Source organism: Macaca thibetana, chromosome 4, assembly GCF_024542745.1.
Source record: "Macaca thibetana thibetana isolate TM-01 chromosome 4, ASM2454274v1, whole genome shotgun sequence".
Lineage (NCBI taxonomy): Eukaryota > Metazoa > Chordata > Mammalia > Primates > Cercopithecidae > Macaca > Macaca thibetana.
Window position 1 is genome coordinate 86,811,769 of NC_065581.1, and position 17,454 is coordinate 86,829,222.

At 47.3% G+C, this 17,454-nt stretch overlaps 1 protein-coding gene, 1 non-coding gene and 1 pseudogene across 3 annotated transcripts in view; 2 read left to right on the plus strand and 1 right to left on the minus strand.

Moving 5' to 3' along the window:
- The window catches only part of MDN1 (midasin AAA ATPase 1), a 186,687-nt gene extending 173,667 nt beyond the window's left edge, over positions 1 to 13,020 (minus strand). For both annotated transcript variants that reach the window (XM_050789524.1, XM_050789523.1), the window contains exon 1: positions 12,721 to 13,020. In XM_050789524.1, coding sequence (XP_050645481.1) covers positions 12,721 to 12,822 — 102 coding nt within the window. In that variant the 5' untranslated portion in view covers positions 12,823 to 13,020. The remainder of the gene's footprint in view (positions 1 to 12,720) is intronic.
- On the plus strand, positions 8,111 to 8,854 carry LOC126953840 (protein PIMREG-like; annotated as a pseudogene).
- Positions 13,021 to 16,370: 3,350 nt separating the features above from the next.
- On the plus strand, positions 16,371 to 16,474 carry LOC126954088 (small nucleolar RNA U13). Its single transcript, XR_007725534.1, has one exon. It is a non-coding gene; the product is annotated as a small nucleolar RNA U13 (small nucleolar RNA).
- Positions 16,475 to 17,454: the final 980 nt, after the last annotated feature.

The following is a 17,454-nucleotide window of genomic DNA, read 5'->3' on the forward strand; positions in this document are numbered from 1 at the left end:
ATAGTCCCAGCTACTCTAGAGAGTGAGGAGAGGATCACCTCAGCCTAGGAGTTCGAGGCTGCAGTAAGCCATGATCGTGCCCACTGCACTGCAGCCTGGGTAACAGAATGAGACTCTGTCTCTAAAAATAAAATACATAAAATATAAATTTCATTCCCCAATAATTTTAAATATAAAAATATAACTCATTTTTATATATTGACCTGTGATCAATGAAATTCTTTATTTTGAAGATTCCTTAAGACTTTCTACATACAAAATCCTGTCTTAAGCAAACATTGTTTTGTTTTATTTATTTTTATTTTTGGAGACAGGGTTTCCGTCACCCAGGCTGCAGTATTTCGATATCAGCTCACTGCAGCCTCGACTTCTCAGACTCAAGTGATCCTCCCGCCTCAACTTCCCAAGTAGCTGGGTCTACAGGCACGCACAACCATGCCTGGCTAATTTCTGTATTTTTAGTGGAGTCAGGGTTTCACCACATTGCCCAGGTTGGTCTTGAACTCCTGGGCTCAAGAGATCCACCTACCTCAGCCCCCAAAGTGCTGGGATTACAGGTATGCACCACCACACAAGGGGGTTTACAGTTTTTCTCAGCATTTGAAAGATGTTTCATTGTGTTGTTTGTTAAGAAACCAACAGTCACTTTTATCTTTGCTCCTCTACAAGTAAAGTGTCTTCTGGCAATTTTTAAGATGTTGTTTATTACTTGTTTCTTAGCAACTTGATTATGATGTGGCTTGGTGTGGTTTTAAGTTTATCAGATTTAAGATGACGAGTTTTTGGGATCTATGAATTATTTTTCATCAACTTTAGAAATTTTGAGATTATCTTTTATATTTCTACTGTATCTCTTTGCTCCCTCCTCCTGTAACTCCAGTTCACATACAGTAGACTAGTTGATAATGCCTCACAAATCACTGAAGCATTTTTATTCCGGCTTTTTCCCAACCTGTCTGTTTAAGCCTAGATAATTTCTATTGCCGTATCTTGTAATTCAATGTTCTTTTCTTGTGAACTGTCTAATCTTCGGCAAGGCCTATCCAGTAAAATATTCATTGCTAAGATTGTATTTTTTGGTTTCACTTGGTTTTTTTCATAGCTTAAATTTCTCTCATTATGTTTAACATTTCCCTTCAAGTCTCTGCACATACAATTACTTTTTTTTCATGTTTTTGAGAGTGATGGGGTCTCACTTTGTTGCCCAGGCTCAGACTGATCATAAACTCCGGGCCTGAAGTGGTTCCTCTTGGCCCAGCCTATAATCACTTTTTTCTTTTTCCGAACATTCATATCATCATTGTATAATCACTTTTTTAAGTCCTTGTTTATTAATTTAAATATCTTTATTATTTTGGGATCTGTTATAGTGACTGACTTTTCTCCTGGTAATGAGCCACCATTTTCCTTTTCCTATATCTAGTACTTTTTTAATCAGATGCTGAACGTTGTAGATATGTGTCTAGATTTTGCTCTCTTCCTTTGTTCTAGCAGGCAATTAATCAGCTTGTAGGTCAGCTTGATCCTTTCAAGACTTTTTTTTTTAAGTTTTCTTAGTATTGGTCTAGTAAGGCCTTTGAGGGCTGATTTAGCCCTGGAATGTGGCCCTTCTGGGTTCCACGCCTAATTATGCCAGTATTCAACTTGGTCTTTCCACTCCAACTAGTAGGAGTTGAACATCTCCTACACAGAAAAACTCCAGTAGTTATTCTTTGCATAGCTCACAAAATTTCCCTAAGAAAACACAGCTTCACATTCAGCCAGTACTCACCAGACCCCTGTTCCCTCTACTATAACACTATAGCTGTTCCCTCTACTTTAACACCCTTCCCAGCATATTCCAACTACTGCCCCAACTCCGAGCTCTGTCTTCTCAGCTCAGTAGGACCACCACTGCTGAACTTCGTTCCTCCTCTGAGTCAGTCCTCCTATAAGTGACTCCAGGTAGACAGCCGGAATCATTCTAGGGCTCACCTTGTTTCCCATTTTTAGGAATCCCAATCCTATGCTACCTTTCATCCAATGTTTGAAAGTTTTTCATATGGATTTTTTTCCTGTTTTTCTAGTTGTTTTGGCAACAGGGTTAATCCAGTACCAGTTACTCTATCACGAACAAAAGAAGTATGTATATTTTACTCTTTCCTGTTACAGCACTAAACTTCATATATATTTAAACCTTTGTATTTTATCTTCCTAGATTTATAAAGACTATATATGCAAGACTGAACATAGTGGCTCACACCTGTAGTCTCAGCACTTTCGGAGGCCAAGGCAGGCAGATCACTTGAGCCCAGGAGTTTGATACCAGCCTAGGCAACATGGCAGAACCACATCTCTACAAAAAAATACAAAAGTTAGCCAGGCATGGCTGGGTGCAGTGGCTCACTCCTATAATCCCAGAATTTTGGGAGGCCAAGGAGGGTGGATCACTTGAGGTCAGGAGTTCAAGACCAGCCTGACCAACATAGTGAAACACCATCTCTACTAAAGGAACAAAATTAGCTGGGCATTATGGCACATACCTGTAGTCCCAGCTACTAGGGAGGCTGAGGCAGGAGAATCACTTGAACCCAGGAAGCAGAGGGGGCAGTGAGTCAAGATCATAACACTGCACTCAAGCCTGGGTGCCAGAGCAAGACTCCCTCTCAAAAAAATTAAATTAAATTTAAAAATAAAATAAAATAAAAAACTAGCCAGGCTTGGTGGTGTGTACCTGTAGTCCCTGCTACTCATGAGGCTAGAGTTGGGGGAAATCACCTGAGCCTGGAAGGTAGAGGCTGCAGTGAGCCATGATCGTACCACTATATCCCAGCCTAGGCAACAGAGTGAAACTGTTTCATTTAAAAAAAAAAAAAAAAATTAAGTTTGGTAGATTATATATCAAAACATTAATATGGGCAGTCCCTGACCGAATGTTTTTCTTACATGTATTAGTTTCTTAGAGCTGTGATAACAAAATACCACAAACTGACTTAAAAAAAATAAAACAAGGCCAGGTACAGTGGCTCACGCCTGTAATCCCAGCACTTTGGGAGGCTGAGGTGGGTGGGTCACCTGAGGTCAGGAGTTCGAGACCAGCCTGAGCAATATGGTGAAACTCCGTCTCTACTAAAAATACAAAAATTAGCCGGGCATGGTGGTGGGTGCCTGTAGTCCCAGCTACTAGGGAGGCTGAGACAGGAGAATCGCTTGAACCCGGGAGGCAGAGGGTGCAGTGAACCGAGATCATGCCACCGTACTCCAGCCTGGGCAACAGAGACTCACTTTGTCTCAAAACAAAACAAAACAAAAAACAAATTAAAAACATACAAATCTATTGTCTCACAATTCTAAAGTCTGGAAGTCCAAGATCAGGGTGTCAGCAAGGCCACATTCCTTTGAAACCTATAGGGGAGAATCCCTCCTTGCCTCTTCCTAGCTTCTGGTTGTCATCATCAATCCCTGCTGTTCCTTGTCTTGCAGCTTTATTACTCCAATATGTGTTTCTGTCATCGCCATATGGCCATCTTCCCTTTATGTCTTTCTCTCCTTTTATAAGAACAGTCATATTGGGCTGGACATGGTGGCTCATGGCTGTAATTCCAGCACTCTAGGAGGCTGAGGTGGGTAGATCACTTGAGGTCAGGAGTTCGAGACCAGCCTGGCCAATATAGTGAAACCCCATCTCTACTAAAAATACAAAAATTAGCTGCGCATGGTGGCACACGCCTGTAATCCCAGCTGCTGAGGCAGGAGAATCACTAGAACCAAAGAGGCGGAGGATGCAATGAGCCACAATTGCCCCACTGCACTCTAGCCTGGGCGAAAGAGAAACAGTCATATTGGATTAAGGCCCTATCTAATTATCTCATCTTGACTTTATTACATCTGCAAAGACCTCATTTCCAAATAGGGTCATATTCAGGTATTACAGGCTAGGACTTCTACATATATTTTCAGCAGACACAATTTAACCCACAACACTGGTGGTGCTTTCCTGAATTTTCCAAGTATTCTGCATGAATACTACTAGTTAATGCAGTTTCAAAAAAATAATAAATGTTGTGCTAAAACCCGTGAAAGGGTAAATGCCAGGCCTGCAAGAAAAGGGACCAGCTAGGCTAGGATACCTGTGAGTATCTGGGGGATGGGTGGGGGTTATAGGAAAACTACATAATCAGCTTTCTCCTTCTGTAAGCCCAGGGGCCTTGCTAGTCAAAGCATCTGTGACCATGTCAGCTGGCTTGCTATTGTAGGAAATAAAAACAGAACAATGAATGCTAAAGGATTTACTTTTTTTTTTTTTTTTTTTTTTTTTTGAGATAGAGTCTCACTCTGTAGCCAGGCTGGAGCGCAGTGGTACGATGTCGGTTCACTACAACCTCCGCCTCCCTCCCAGGTTCAACCGATTCTCCTACCTCAGTCTCCCAAGTAGCTTGGGCTACAGGAGTGTGCCACCATGCCCAGCTAATTTTTGTATTTTTAGTAGAGATGGGATTTCACCATGTTGGCCAGGATGGTCTCAGTATCTTGACCTCGTGATCCGCCCACCTTGGCCTCCTAAAGTGCTGCGATTATAGGTGTGAGCCATTGCGACCAGCCAGGATTTACTTCTTAAACCTGTGATTACTCCCAAAACATTCTTAGGAAATCCTGCCTTTCTCCTTGGGAGACTGGGACCCACTGGAAAAGGGAAAGGACTGCATTCCTTCTGGCTACACCTCTGTATTTTCTCACTTCCGTTAATATTCTGTGAAGCTTAAATTGGTTTTATTTAGGTGGCTGGGATACAAGCAAGTATGAGGAAAGCTGAAGAATACTGATTACTTAACAAATACAAGAAATTTTTTTTTTTTTTTTCTGAGATGGAGTCTTACTCTGTTGCCTAGGCTGGAGTGCAGTGGCCTGATCTCAGCTCACTGCAACCTCCACCTCCCGGCTTCAAGCAATTCTCCTGCCTCAGCCTCCTGAGTAGCTGGGATTACAGGCATGCACCACCACGCCCAGCTAATTTTTGTATTTTCAGAGAGACGGGGTTTCACTATGTTGGCCAGGCTGGTCTCGAACTCCTGACCCCGTGACTCACCCACCGTGGCCTCTCAAAGTGCTGGGGTTACAGGCGTGAGCCACCGCGCCCAGCCAAGAAAAAACATTTTTATCGGTCGGGTGTGGTTACTTATGCCTGTAATCCTAGCACTTTGGGAGGCCGAGGCAGGTGGACTGTCTGAGCTCAGCCACCATGCCTGGCCAAGAAAAAACATTTTTAAGGTGGCTCAGCTCTTCTCTTCCCACCAAAAATACCAAACAATTTCGTTCCTCAGATATAACAAAATTCATCAATTCCCCAACAACTAGCCAACAAAAATAGAAGAGGAAAAAAGCACTCTTCATATTTGTATGTCTGTATGCTTAACTTATTGAGCTTTTTACTGTTTTGAGTAATGAAACTACTATATTGTCATATTCAACTGCTAACTGATCAGTTAGCCCTTCTCAAAGCAGTTAATTAAAAGGATAAGGCAGGTTTTTCTACCTCAGTGTTATTATTTATAATTACATGTATCAGCTGAAATGTGTATTTTCAGCTAAAGAGAAACAATTCCTAAACTACTCTATAAAACCTAAGCAATTAGGCTGGGTGCAGTGGCTCACACCTGCAATCCCAACACTTTGGTAGGCCAAGGTGGGAGCATGGCTTGGGCCCAGGAGTTCAAGACCAGCCTGGGCAACATAGTGAGACTCCCCATCTCTACTAAAATTTTTTTTTTTTTTGAGACGGAGTTTCATTGTTGCTGCCCCGGCTGGAGTGCAATGGCGCAATCTCGGCTCACCACAACCTCTGCCTCCTGGGTTCAAGAGATTCTCCTGCCTCAGCCACCCCAGTAGCTGGGATTACAGCATGCGCCACCACGCCTGGCTAATTTTGTATCTTTAGTAGAGAAGGGGTTTCTCCATGTTGGTCAGGCTGGTCTCGAACTACCAACCTCAGGTGACCTGCCCACCTTGGCCTCCCAAAGTCTGATACAGGTGTGAGCCACTGTGCCTGGCCACAAAATTTTTTTAGAAATTAGCCAGGCAAAGCTGGGCGCAGTGGCTCATGCCTGTAATCCCAGCACTTCGGGAGGCAGAGGCGGGAGGATCACATGAGGTCAGGAGTTCGAAAACAGCCTGGCCAACATGGCAAAACCCCATCTCTACTAAAAATACAAAAAATTAGCCGGACATGGTGCCAGGTGCCTGTAATCCCAGCTACTTGAGAGGCTGAGGCAGAAGAATTGCTTGAACCCAGGAGGCGGAGGTTGAAGTGAGCCAAGATCACACCATGGCACTCCAGCCTGGGTGATACAGCAAGACTCTGTCTCAAAAAAAAAAAAAAAAAAAGGAAATTAGCCAGGCATGGTATTGTGCACCTGTTGTCCCAGCTACTCAGAAGGCTGAGGTGGGAAGACCATTTGAGCCCAGGAGGTCAAGGCTAAAGTGAGCTATGATTGCATCACCGTACTCTAGCCCGGGCCATAAAGGAAGACCCTGTCTCGGACAGGGGACGCATTAAAGCATCACCACTGTCATCATTTGCTTAAAACACTGAAAGTTAAAGGTATGTTCTGCCAAAAATAAGTAAGTATGCCTGTAATCCCAGCATTTTGGGTGGCCAAGGTGAGAGGACTGCTTGAGCCTAGGAGTTTGAGAACAGCCTGGGCAACACCGCAAGACTTTGTTTCTACCTAAGATTAAAAAAAAAAAAATTGGGCCGGGCGCGGTGGCTCAAGCCTGTAATCCCAGCACTTTGGGAGGCTGAGACAGGTGGATCACGAGGTCAGGAGATCGAGACCATCCTGGCTAATATGGTGAAACCCTGTCTCTACTAAAAAATACAAAAAACTAGCCGGGCGAGGTGGCAGGCGCCTGTAGTCCCAGCTACTCAGGAGGCTGAGGCAGGAGAATGGCGTAAACCCAGGAGGCGGAGCTTGCAGTGAGCTGAGATCCGGCCACTGTACTCTAGGCTGGGCGACAGAGTGAGACTCTCAAAAAAAAAAAAAAAAAAAAAAAAATTAGCCAGACGCAGTGGCATGCTTATAGTTCCAGCTACTGGAGGGGATGGGGAAGGTCCTGAAGTAAGATGATCAGTTGAACCTAGGATGTCAAGGCCACTGCTCTCCAGACCCTGTCTTAAAAAATAAAAAAGAAAGTGTAAACCAAAAATAAAATTATAAGCCCCCCAACCAACTGAATGAAGGTGAATCCTTCTCCTCTCAGCCAAGAGTGTTCTAAAGTAAACCTGAAACACTAGTTCACACCACGCTGGGAATGGTCGGTCAGACACGCCTCATAATACTCTCTTCCTTTTGGAATTCTGGCACAGCTGACCAGCATTAACATTAAAACCGAGACCTTAGGACTGACAAAACAGACTTGTAGCAATTAAGATACCAATATGACAGAGAGCAAACCCTGAAAGAACTATTTCAGGAGTATTTTAATTCCCCCTCCTTTTTTTCGGGGGGGGGGGTAGAGACAGAGTTTCTCTACTATGTTGCCCAAGCTGCTCTCAAACTCCTGGGTTCAAACAATTCTCCTCCCTCAGCCTCCAACAGTGCTGTGATAACAGGCATGAGCCACCATGTCTGGCCCAAAATATACAGCTTTGACATATTTTGAAATGGCCCTGAAAAGCTGTCTCTTTAAGTCTTACACGAAACATTTAACATTTACAGTACTCAGCCGGGCGCGGTGGCTCAAGCCTGTAATTCCAGCACTTTGGGAGGCCGAGACGGGCGGATCACAAGGTCAGGAGATCGAGACCATCCTGGCTAACCCCGTGAAACCCCGTCTCTACTAAAAAATACAAAAAACTAGCCAGGCGAGGTGGCGGGCGCCTGTAGTCCCAGCTACTCGGGAGGCTGAGGCAGGAGAATGGCGTGAACCCGGGAGGCGGAGCTTGCAGTGAGCTGACATCCGGCCACTGCACTCCAGCCTGGGCGACAGAGCGAGACTCTATCTCAAAAAAAAAAAAACAAAAAACATTTACAGTACTCGGCTTCAGGCAGACATTGGGAGTGTTGAGGTCTAGTGGGCAGAGAAGACTCTTAGCCAGACAGATGGCTTCTCGTGGCAGGATGCGAGGGCCTCCATGCGCTGGAGATCTCTCCAGCACCAGGGGCAGCTGCTGGCCGGCAAGGAGCTGCAGCCTATGGCCAGTCATCAGGAGATCTCCGCCAGGGCCCTGGGTTCTCTGTGCAAACAGTTCCAAAGGAAGCTGTCCCGAAGAGCTGTCAACCTCAACAGGCACCTCCTGGAAACCCCTAGAAACCAGAGTCAGGGCAGCAAGAGACTCCAGGCTGCAGCTCGCTCAGCTAAGAGCACCCAGCCATGTCACAGAGAATCCACAAGTCCTGCCAAAGTAGCACCAAGTGGCTGGTGGAGACCCAGGTAAAGGCCAGGAGGAGGAAAAAAAGGTTTAAAAAGGGAGGGCAGTGGCTCCCCAACTTGCAGCCTGAGCCAGAAGAGTATTCGGCTGTCCAGAGCTGCCCCTGACCACTCAGCCACAGACCCCCCGTGCATCACCACCTCTCTACCTGGACAGGCTCACGTGCCCACCCTCTATGGCAGTGGAAGCAGGAGGCTGCCTTCCAGAGCCCCTGCTCCTCGACAGAGCTCCTCTGCTCTCCTAGCGAGTATGATAGTGACCTAGAGGCTATGGGGGGCAGGAATTCGGCATCTCCAGAAGCTGTCCCAAGAGCTGGATGAAGCCATTATGGCGGAACAGAGTGGTGAAATGACACTCTCATTCATGATTGAGGAAGTGCCTTGCAGGAAACAAGCCCTGTCTGACCACCAAAGCTTCATACCCAAGAATGTCGGTGCTTCCCCATGAGCTTCCTGGTGGAAGCTCCCAGGAGTCATCAGTACCCCTGGGCCGCTGCTAAAAAAGACCTGAGTAGCAAGGGGCCCAGAGCCCCCCTGTTGCAGCCACATCTGGACCCATCAGTGACTGCCTGCCACAGCCTGAGAGTGTCTTGAGGAGACCTTGCAGAGGTGGGGAGTCCCCCAAGGGGACTCTTGGGCTTAGAAATTCATCATATACTTGACCTTGAGCCTGGTATTTGCTTCATCTACAATGTGAAGAGCCGGCATCAGATGTTTGAGAGCTCTGAACTGTGTACCCATGTACTTGGTTTTTGGGGAGTCATCCACAAAGTTATTCGCCCACTGTGTTTCCAGTGCCAAGGCTCTTGGGAACACCACTCTCAGCCCTGCTTTCCCTACCAGGGCTCTGGAGGAAGGCACAGGAGATAGTTCCAGGCTTAAACTCTGGGCTCACAGGTACCTATTCATATGCTCAAGGCAGAGCACTGTGGGTGTGCCAGGAGGGGTAGCCCCGTTCAAGAGCAATTCCTGCCCTTTGTAAATTATTTAAGAAACCTGCTTGGTCATTTTATTAGAAAGAAACCAGAGAGCATTGCTTTCTTATAATAAAAACTAGATAACACTGCTTTCTCATAATAAAGACTGTTTTGTGGCTGGGCACAGTGGCTCACGCCCGTAATCCCAGCACTTTGTGAGGCCAAGGCGGGTGGATCATCTGAGGTCAGGAGTTCAAGACCAGCCTGGCTAACATGGTGAAACCCCGTCTCTACTAAAAATACAAAAATTAGTCAGGTGCGGTGGCAGGCACCTGTAATCCCAGCTACTCGGGAGGCTGAGGCAGGAGAACTGCTTGAACCCAGGAGGCAGAGGTTGCAGTGAGTCGCGATTGCGTCACTACAGTCCAGCCTAGGTGTCAGAGCAAGACTCCGTCTCCGTCTGGGGGTGGGGGGGAAGGAGACTACATTTCGGGGAAAAAAAAAAAAAACATTTACAGGCTAGGCTTATAATCCCAGCACTTTGGGAGGCTGAGGTAGGTGGATCACTTGAGCCCAGGAGTTCCAGACCAGCCTGGACAACAGAGGAAGATCCTATCACTTTAAAAAATAATAATAAAAAAATTTTAAAAGAAACATTTGCAATCTATTCTCTCTGAAACCTGTTACCTGGAGGCTTCATTTGCATAATATGAACCTTGGTCTCCACACCTCTATCTTCCCCCCCCCCCAGATAGTCTCACTCTGTCGCCCGAGCTGGAGTGCAGTGGTACAATCTGGGCTCACTGCAAGCTCTGCCTCCCAGGTTCCCGCCATTCTCCTGCCTCAGCCACCGGAGTAGCTGGGACTACAGGCACCCACCACCATGCCCGGCTAATTTTTTATATTTTTAGTAGAGACGGGGTTTCACCATGTTAGCCAGGATGATCTCGATCTCCTGACCTTGTGACCCACCTACCTCGGTCTTCCAAAGTGCTGGGATTACAGGTGTGAGCCACTGCGCCTGGCCTCCACACCCCTATCTTAACCCAGACACTCCATTCTATTGATTCCAGGGATTTAAATAAACTCTCAACCAATTGCCAGTCAGCAAATCTTTGAATCCACCTGTGACTTGGAAGACCGCCCCTCTCACCCTTCGAGTTGTCCCAGCTTTCCAGACCAAACCAATGTACGTCTTACATGTACTGATTGATGTCTTAGGTCTCCCTAAAATGTATAAAACCAAGCGGTAGCCCGATCACCTTGGGTGTATGTTCTCGGGATCTCCTGGGGCTGCGTCATGAGCCATGGTCACTCACACTTAGCTCAGAATAAATCTCTTAAAATATTTTAGAGTTTGACACTTTCCATCGACAAAAGTATCACAGTTTGTGAGTACATTAATCTGTTCAATAAACATTTACTGCCTACTGCATATCAGACACTGTATTGGACACTACAGCTACACAGTCCCCTTCTCTGGACATACTCTCAATCAACTACTGATAATCAGTTAGTTGAAACAAAGGTTAAGAGGAAGAGGAAAGGGTAAAGTCAGAAAAGTCTTCCTGGGGAAAACCATTTCAAAAGCAGTCTTCCAGAACAAACAAGTTAACTGAGCAGGGCACAGAAGAGAGATGCAGCCTTCTAAGGAAAGGAAATGCAAAGTCAATGAGGCAAGTAATGGCAAGGAATGACCGAGACAATAAATAACAACAGAAGTTAACAATGGGAGGTGACTCCAGTCAACAACAGTAGAGGGTAACAACCTGCAGTCACTGCAGGCAGCTTAGTGTTGCTGAAATAGCAAGCCCTGAGCAGAGACTAAACAACCAGGCTGGGGCAGGATTTATTTCTCAATTTTGCACCACTGCCATTTACCATGGATAACTCTGTTGTAGGGAGTTGTCCCATACATAACAGAATGCTTGGCGGCATCCCTGGCCTTGATGCACTAGATGCTAGTAGCGCCCCCATAATGAACAGTTGTGATAACCATAAAGGTCTCCAGATTTGTCCCTGGGAGCAAAATTGGCCCCACTCCCCAGAATAATTGGGCTGGAGATACATCAAAAAAATACTTCAGGGAAGGGCACCGCGGCTCGCGCCTGTAATCCCAGCACTTTGGGAGGCTGAGGCGGGTGGATCATCTGAGGTCAGGAGTTTGACACCAGCCTGACCCACACAGTGAAACCCTATCTCTACTAAAAATGCAAAATATTAGCCAGGCATGGTGGCGCACGCTTGTAATCCCAGCTGCTCGGGAGGCTGAGACAGAAGAATCGCTTGAACCCGGGAGGTGGAGGTTGCAGTGAGCTGAGATGGTGGGCCATTGCACTCCACTCAGGACGACAGAGCGGGACTCTGTCTCCAAAAAAAAAAAAAAATTAATTAGCTACACCTGGGACCCAAGTACCTGGGCCCACACACACCTGTTCTGTGGCTCACGCCTGTAATCCCAGCACTTTGGGAGGCCGAGGCGGGCGGATCACGAGGTCAAAAGATCGAGACCACCCTGGCCAACATGGTGAAACCCTGTCTCTACCGAAAATACAAAAATTAGCCGGGTGTGGTGGCGGGCACCTGTGGTCCCAGCTACTCTGGAGGCTGAGGCAGGAGAATCGCTTGAACCCGGGGTGCGGAGGGTGCAGTGAGCCGAGATCGCGCCACTGCACTCCAGCCTGGCAACAGAGCGAGACTCTGTCTCAAAAAAAAAAAAAAAAAAAAAGAGTCTTCAACTCAGGTAGGAGTCAATGAGAAGGTTCTTAAAAGCCCGAAGACCCATTTCCCAGAAAACTCTAGTTAACCTCATAATTCGTACAGTTACAGTTAGTATTCGCTGTCTTGGTTTGTCCTTCAGCTGTTTTAAGTGTTTACGAACTGTCTCCAAAAATAGATGCAAATTTCCCTTATGGCAGACATCGTAACGAATTTATCCACTTTCTCACAGCGCCACACCGTTCCTTACGCACAGCAGGAATGCAATCAATATTTGTCAGTGGTTCACCCAAACTAACAGGAGTGGCTGGACTACGCACACTTAGGTAATACGTACACTTGTCAAAACGGCAGAAACGCAACCTCAATTTCAGAAAAACCACATTCCTTTCGGAAGGCCACCTCGGCCACAAGCAGCCAAAGCGCATGCATAGGGGTGAGAGGCGATGGGAAGAGTACTGGAAGGCTCTTCCAGATAAAAACAAAAGACTCCTTCCAATCGCCTCAAACACGCTCGGAAACCTCCACGACCTGCGCCAGCCCAGAGGTGGGAGCCAGCTTGACCGGAGGCCGCATCACTCTCCCCTTAAAGCGGCAAGTCTCGGCAGGGGAGCGCAGGAAGCTTACTAGTGGGGCGACCCAGTCGGTCCGGCGCTTTCCCTCTCCCTTCACGTCTTACCTGCTTGGCCAAGAACCTGCCCAACTCACTGCGGCTCTTCTCGTTCTTGGCTGCGATTAACCGCAGCGGCGCGGCTGCCACCTCCAGCAAGAAGTGCTCCATGACCCACGGCCCTCACCCGGAGTGGCCACCTGCGCTCCCTACTTCGCGGCCAGCGTCCCCAAGCCGCCGAGGTCCCAGTGCCCGAGCAGCCACCAACTACGCCCCACCAACTACGCCCCCAGGAAAGGCGTCCTCCGCTCCAGCGCGGACACCGGGAGAGCTGCACCACACGTGGGTGAGCACACGGCGTTTGACGTCATCAGCTCGGGACGACTACGCGGCGCCTTCCCCGCCTCGGCCTCTCAGCGGCGGAAACTCCGGTCTTCGCTGTCCCGCCTTTTCCGGGAGGGAAATGGAAGCAAAAATCTAGTCGGTTTGAATGCATGAGTGATGGGGGCTCGCGAACTCAGCACGTGGCGGGACAGAGAGAAGAGTGCGTTAGGCCCGGGAGGAAAGAGAGGGGGCGTGTGATTCTCAGCCCACCGTGCCTTCCTTCTGCCTGAACACACGGAAAGATCAGATGTGAGAGAAATGCTGATTCTCAGCCGGGCGCGGTGGCGCATGTCTTTATCCCAGCACTTTGGGAGGCCGAGGCGGGCAGATCATTTGAGGTTAGCAGTTCGAGACCAGCCTGGGCAACATGGTGAAACCCCCTTCTCTACTAAAAATACAAAAATTAGCCGGGCGTGGTGGCGCGCGCCTGTAGTCCCAGCTACTCGGGAGGCTGAGGCAGGAGAATCGCTTGAACCCGGGAGGCGGAGGTTACAGTAAGCCGAGATCGTGCAACTGCACTCCAGCCGCGCGACAGAGCAGACTTTTCTGTCCCGAAAAAAGAAAAGAAAAGCTGATTCTACCCTTCTTAGCGGTGGCAGTTACCCCGTGCATAGGTAGGGGTCAGCAGTAACCGTAGTTCTTGCCTCCTCAGAAGAATTCCACGAAGGGCATGAGGCAGAATGAGAGACCTAGGCAAGCTTCAGAGTAGAAGTAAAAGTTTATCAAAAAGCTTTAGAACAGGACGGAAAGAAAAGGAGGAAAGTACACCTTGGAAGACGGCCAAGCAGGCGCCTTGAGAAATCAAGTGCGCAGCTTGACCTCTTGACTTGAGGTTTTATATGTTGGCATACTTTCGGGAACTTGCACTGCTTCTCCCGACTCCTGAGATCTTATTGGGAAGCTACTGATCAGTTTCAGGTGTTTTCTATTAGAAGACTGCCTTTCGCTGGCGCCGGTGAACGTTAGAGAAACAGTTAAGAACCGCCTGACCATCATCTGATTGTCGCCCAGTAGTCCTGGTGTATGTGGGGTGGGGAGCGCTCTGCTGCTCTGCTCATACCTAACTAGTTAACATTCTGCCCCAGCAATTCCCCTTGTAGGACTCTAGCCTACGGAAATCCTCACATAAGTGTGACAAAGATACCCCTTGCAGATTTCTTAATACAGATATTGGAAGAAAATGTTCAATTGGGAATATTAAACTATGGGGTCTAAGTTATAGAATATTCTGGAAGTCATAAAAAAATAGCGTCCATAACATTAAAAGTGCACTTGTGGGCTGGGCGCAGTGTCTCATGCCTGTAATCACAGCACTAGGCGAGGCAGGCAGATCACAAGATACGGAGTTGGAGATCAGCCTGACCAACATGGTGAAACCCCATCTCTACTAAAAACACAAAAATTAGGGCTGGGTGCCTTGGCTCACGCCTGTAATCCCAGCACTTTGGGAGGCCAAGGCGGGCAGATCACCTGAGATTAGTAGTTCGAGACCAACCTGACCAACATGGAGAAACCCATCTCTACTAAAAATAGAAAATTAGCCGGGTGTGGTGGTGCATGCCTGTAATGCCAGCTACTGGGGAGGCTGAAGTAGGAGAATCGCTTGAACCCGGGAGGCGGAGGTTATGGTGAGCCGAGATCGTGTCATTGCATTCCAGCCTAGGCAACAAGAGCAAAAGACCATCTTAAAAAAAAAAAAAAAAAAAGTGGGGGGTGGCCAGGCGCCGCGGCTCACACCTGTAATTCCAACACTTTGGGAGGCCAAGGCAGGCAGATCACCTGAGGTCGGGAGTCTGAGACCAGCCTGGCCAACATGGTGAAACCTCATCTGTACTAAAAAGTAAAAAATTAGCCAGGCGTGGTGGCGGGCACCTGTAATCCCAGCTACTCAGGAGGCTGAGGCAGGAGAATAGCTTGAACCTGGGAGGTGGAGGTTGCAGTGAATGGAAAATGTGCCGGTGCACTCCAGCCTGGGCAAACTCTGTCTCAAAAAGAAGAAAAAGACAAAAAGAAAAAGTTATGTAGTGATAATGCACCCTGGCAACTATTCTCAGGAATGTGTTTAAAGAGGTGCCCCCTGAAAAAGGAGGGTAAAACCAAGAAAGAAGATGACATGGGATCCAGGAAATAAGAGATTTAGCACAGAAAGAAAAAGTAAAATAATCTTGTGGATCGTAATCTTAATCCACAGGATTATTTTTCTTTTAAGTGTTTAAGGGAAATCCCAGAACTTTCATCTGGGCAGCAGCAGTAAGATGAACAGCTCTAGGATGGTTAAATTAATAGATCAGATTAGTGGTTGCCTGGGTTTGGGATTGGAAGAGAAGACAATGTAAACAGCCAGAAGGCAAAATTTGGGGGTAATAAAAATCTAAGACTGGGCCAGCCACAGTGGCTTACGCCTGTAATCCAGCACTTTGGGAGGCTGAGGTAGGTGGATCACAGGGTCAGGAGTTCGAGACCAGCCTGGCCAACATGGTGAAACTCCATCTCTACTAAAAATACAAAAATTAGCCAGGCGTGTTGGCACATGCCTGTAGTCCCAGCTATTTGGGAGGCTGAGGCAGGAGAATCACTCCAACCCGGGAGACAGAGGTTGCAGTGAGCCGAGAACGTGCCACTGCACTCCCACCTGGGCAACAGAGTGAGACTCTGTCTCAAAAAACAAAACAAAACAAAGTACAAAAATTACCCAGGCGTGGTGGCAAGCGCCTGTAATCCCAGCTACGCGGGAGACTGAGGCAGAAGAATCACTTGAACCTGGGAGGCGGAGGTGGCAGTGAGTTGAGATCCCGCCATTGTACTCCAGCCTGGGCAACAGAACGAGATTCTGTCTCAAAATAATAAAAGAAAAATAATGATAATAAGGAAGGAATAGAGCATGTGTAGTATAGATGAAATAAGGTTGACAGTGTATTAGTAATTATTGAAACCAGATATTGGGTAATAGGAGTTTATCGTACTCTTTTTTTTTTTTTTTTGAGACGGAGTCTTGCTTTGTCACCCACACTGGAGTGCAGTGACACAATCTCAGCTCACTGCAACCTCCACCTCCTGGGTTCAAGCTATTCTCCTGCCTCAACCTCCTGGGTAGCTGGGACTACAGGCATGCACCACCACACCCAGCTAATTTTTTCTTTTGTATTTTCACTAGAGACAGGGTTTCACCATGTTGGCCAGGCTTGTCTCAAACTCCTGACCTCAGGTAATCCACCCCCCTCAACATCCCAAAGTGCTGGGATTACAGAGGTAAGCCACCACGCCCGGCCTATTGTACTCTTCTTTCTACTTTTGTGTATGTTTGAAATTTTGCGCTAAAAAAAATAGTATCTTTGATCCTTTTGTAGTTCATCAGCATGATGATTGGGTTTTCACACACATGTGTAATATGTGCCTCCCTCAAACCATGTTATGACCTCAGTATATTACCTGTCTGATATAAAAATATGTATATATTTTAGAAACAGGGTCTTACTCTCTCACCCAGGCTAGAGTGTACTGGTGCAATCATAGCTCAATGTAACCTTGAACCCCTGGGCCCAAGCAATCTTCCTGAGTAGCTAGGACTACAGGAACCTGCTACCACACCCAAATTTTTTTTTTTTTTTTTTTTTTTTTTTGAGATAGAGTCTCACTCTGTCACCCAGACTGGAGTGAAGTGGCGATCTTGGCTTACTGCAACCTCTGCCTCCTGGGTTCAAGCAATCCTCCTGCCTCATCCTCTGGAGTCTCTGGAGTAGCTGGGATTACAGGCATGCACCACCATACCTGGCTAATTTTTTGTATTTTTTAGTAGAGACAGGGTTTCACCATGTTGGCCAAGCTGGTCTCGAACTCCTGACTTCGGTGCAGGGATTACAGGCATGCATCACCACGCCCAGCTCTTCTTTTTTTTTTTTTTTTTTTTTAATAGACAAGGTCTCCCTATGTTGCCCAGGCTGGTCTCCCACTCCTGGGCTCAAACAATCCTCCAGCCTTGGCCTCCCAAAGTGCTGGGATTATAGGCATGAGCCACCATGCTTGGTCTTAAATGTCTTAAGCTCTCTTAAGTCTTACGCTACTTTCTCTGCTGGCGGTGCCCACCCAACAGCCATTGGTGACCTCTGAAAATTAATATTTTTGAAAAAAATTATGAGTGTCATGTAAAGAGAACTTGGAGGCCGGGCGCGGTGGCTCAAGCCTGTAATCCCAGCACTTTGGGAGGCCGAGACCGGCAAATCACGAGGTCAGGAGATCGAGACCCCTGGCTAACACGGTGAAAACCCGTCTCTACTAAAAAGAATACAAAAAACTAGCCGGGGCCGGGCGCGGTGGCTCAAGCCTGTAATCCCAGCACTTTGGGAGGCTGAGACGGGCGGATCATGAGGTCGGGAGATTGAGACCATCCTGGCTAACACGGTGAAACCCCGTCTCTACTAA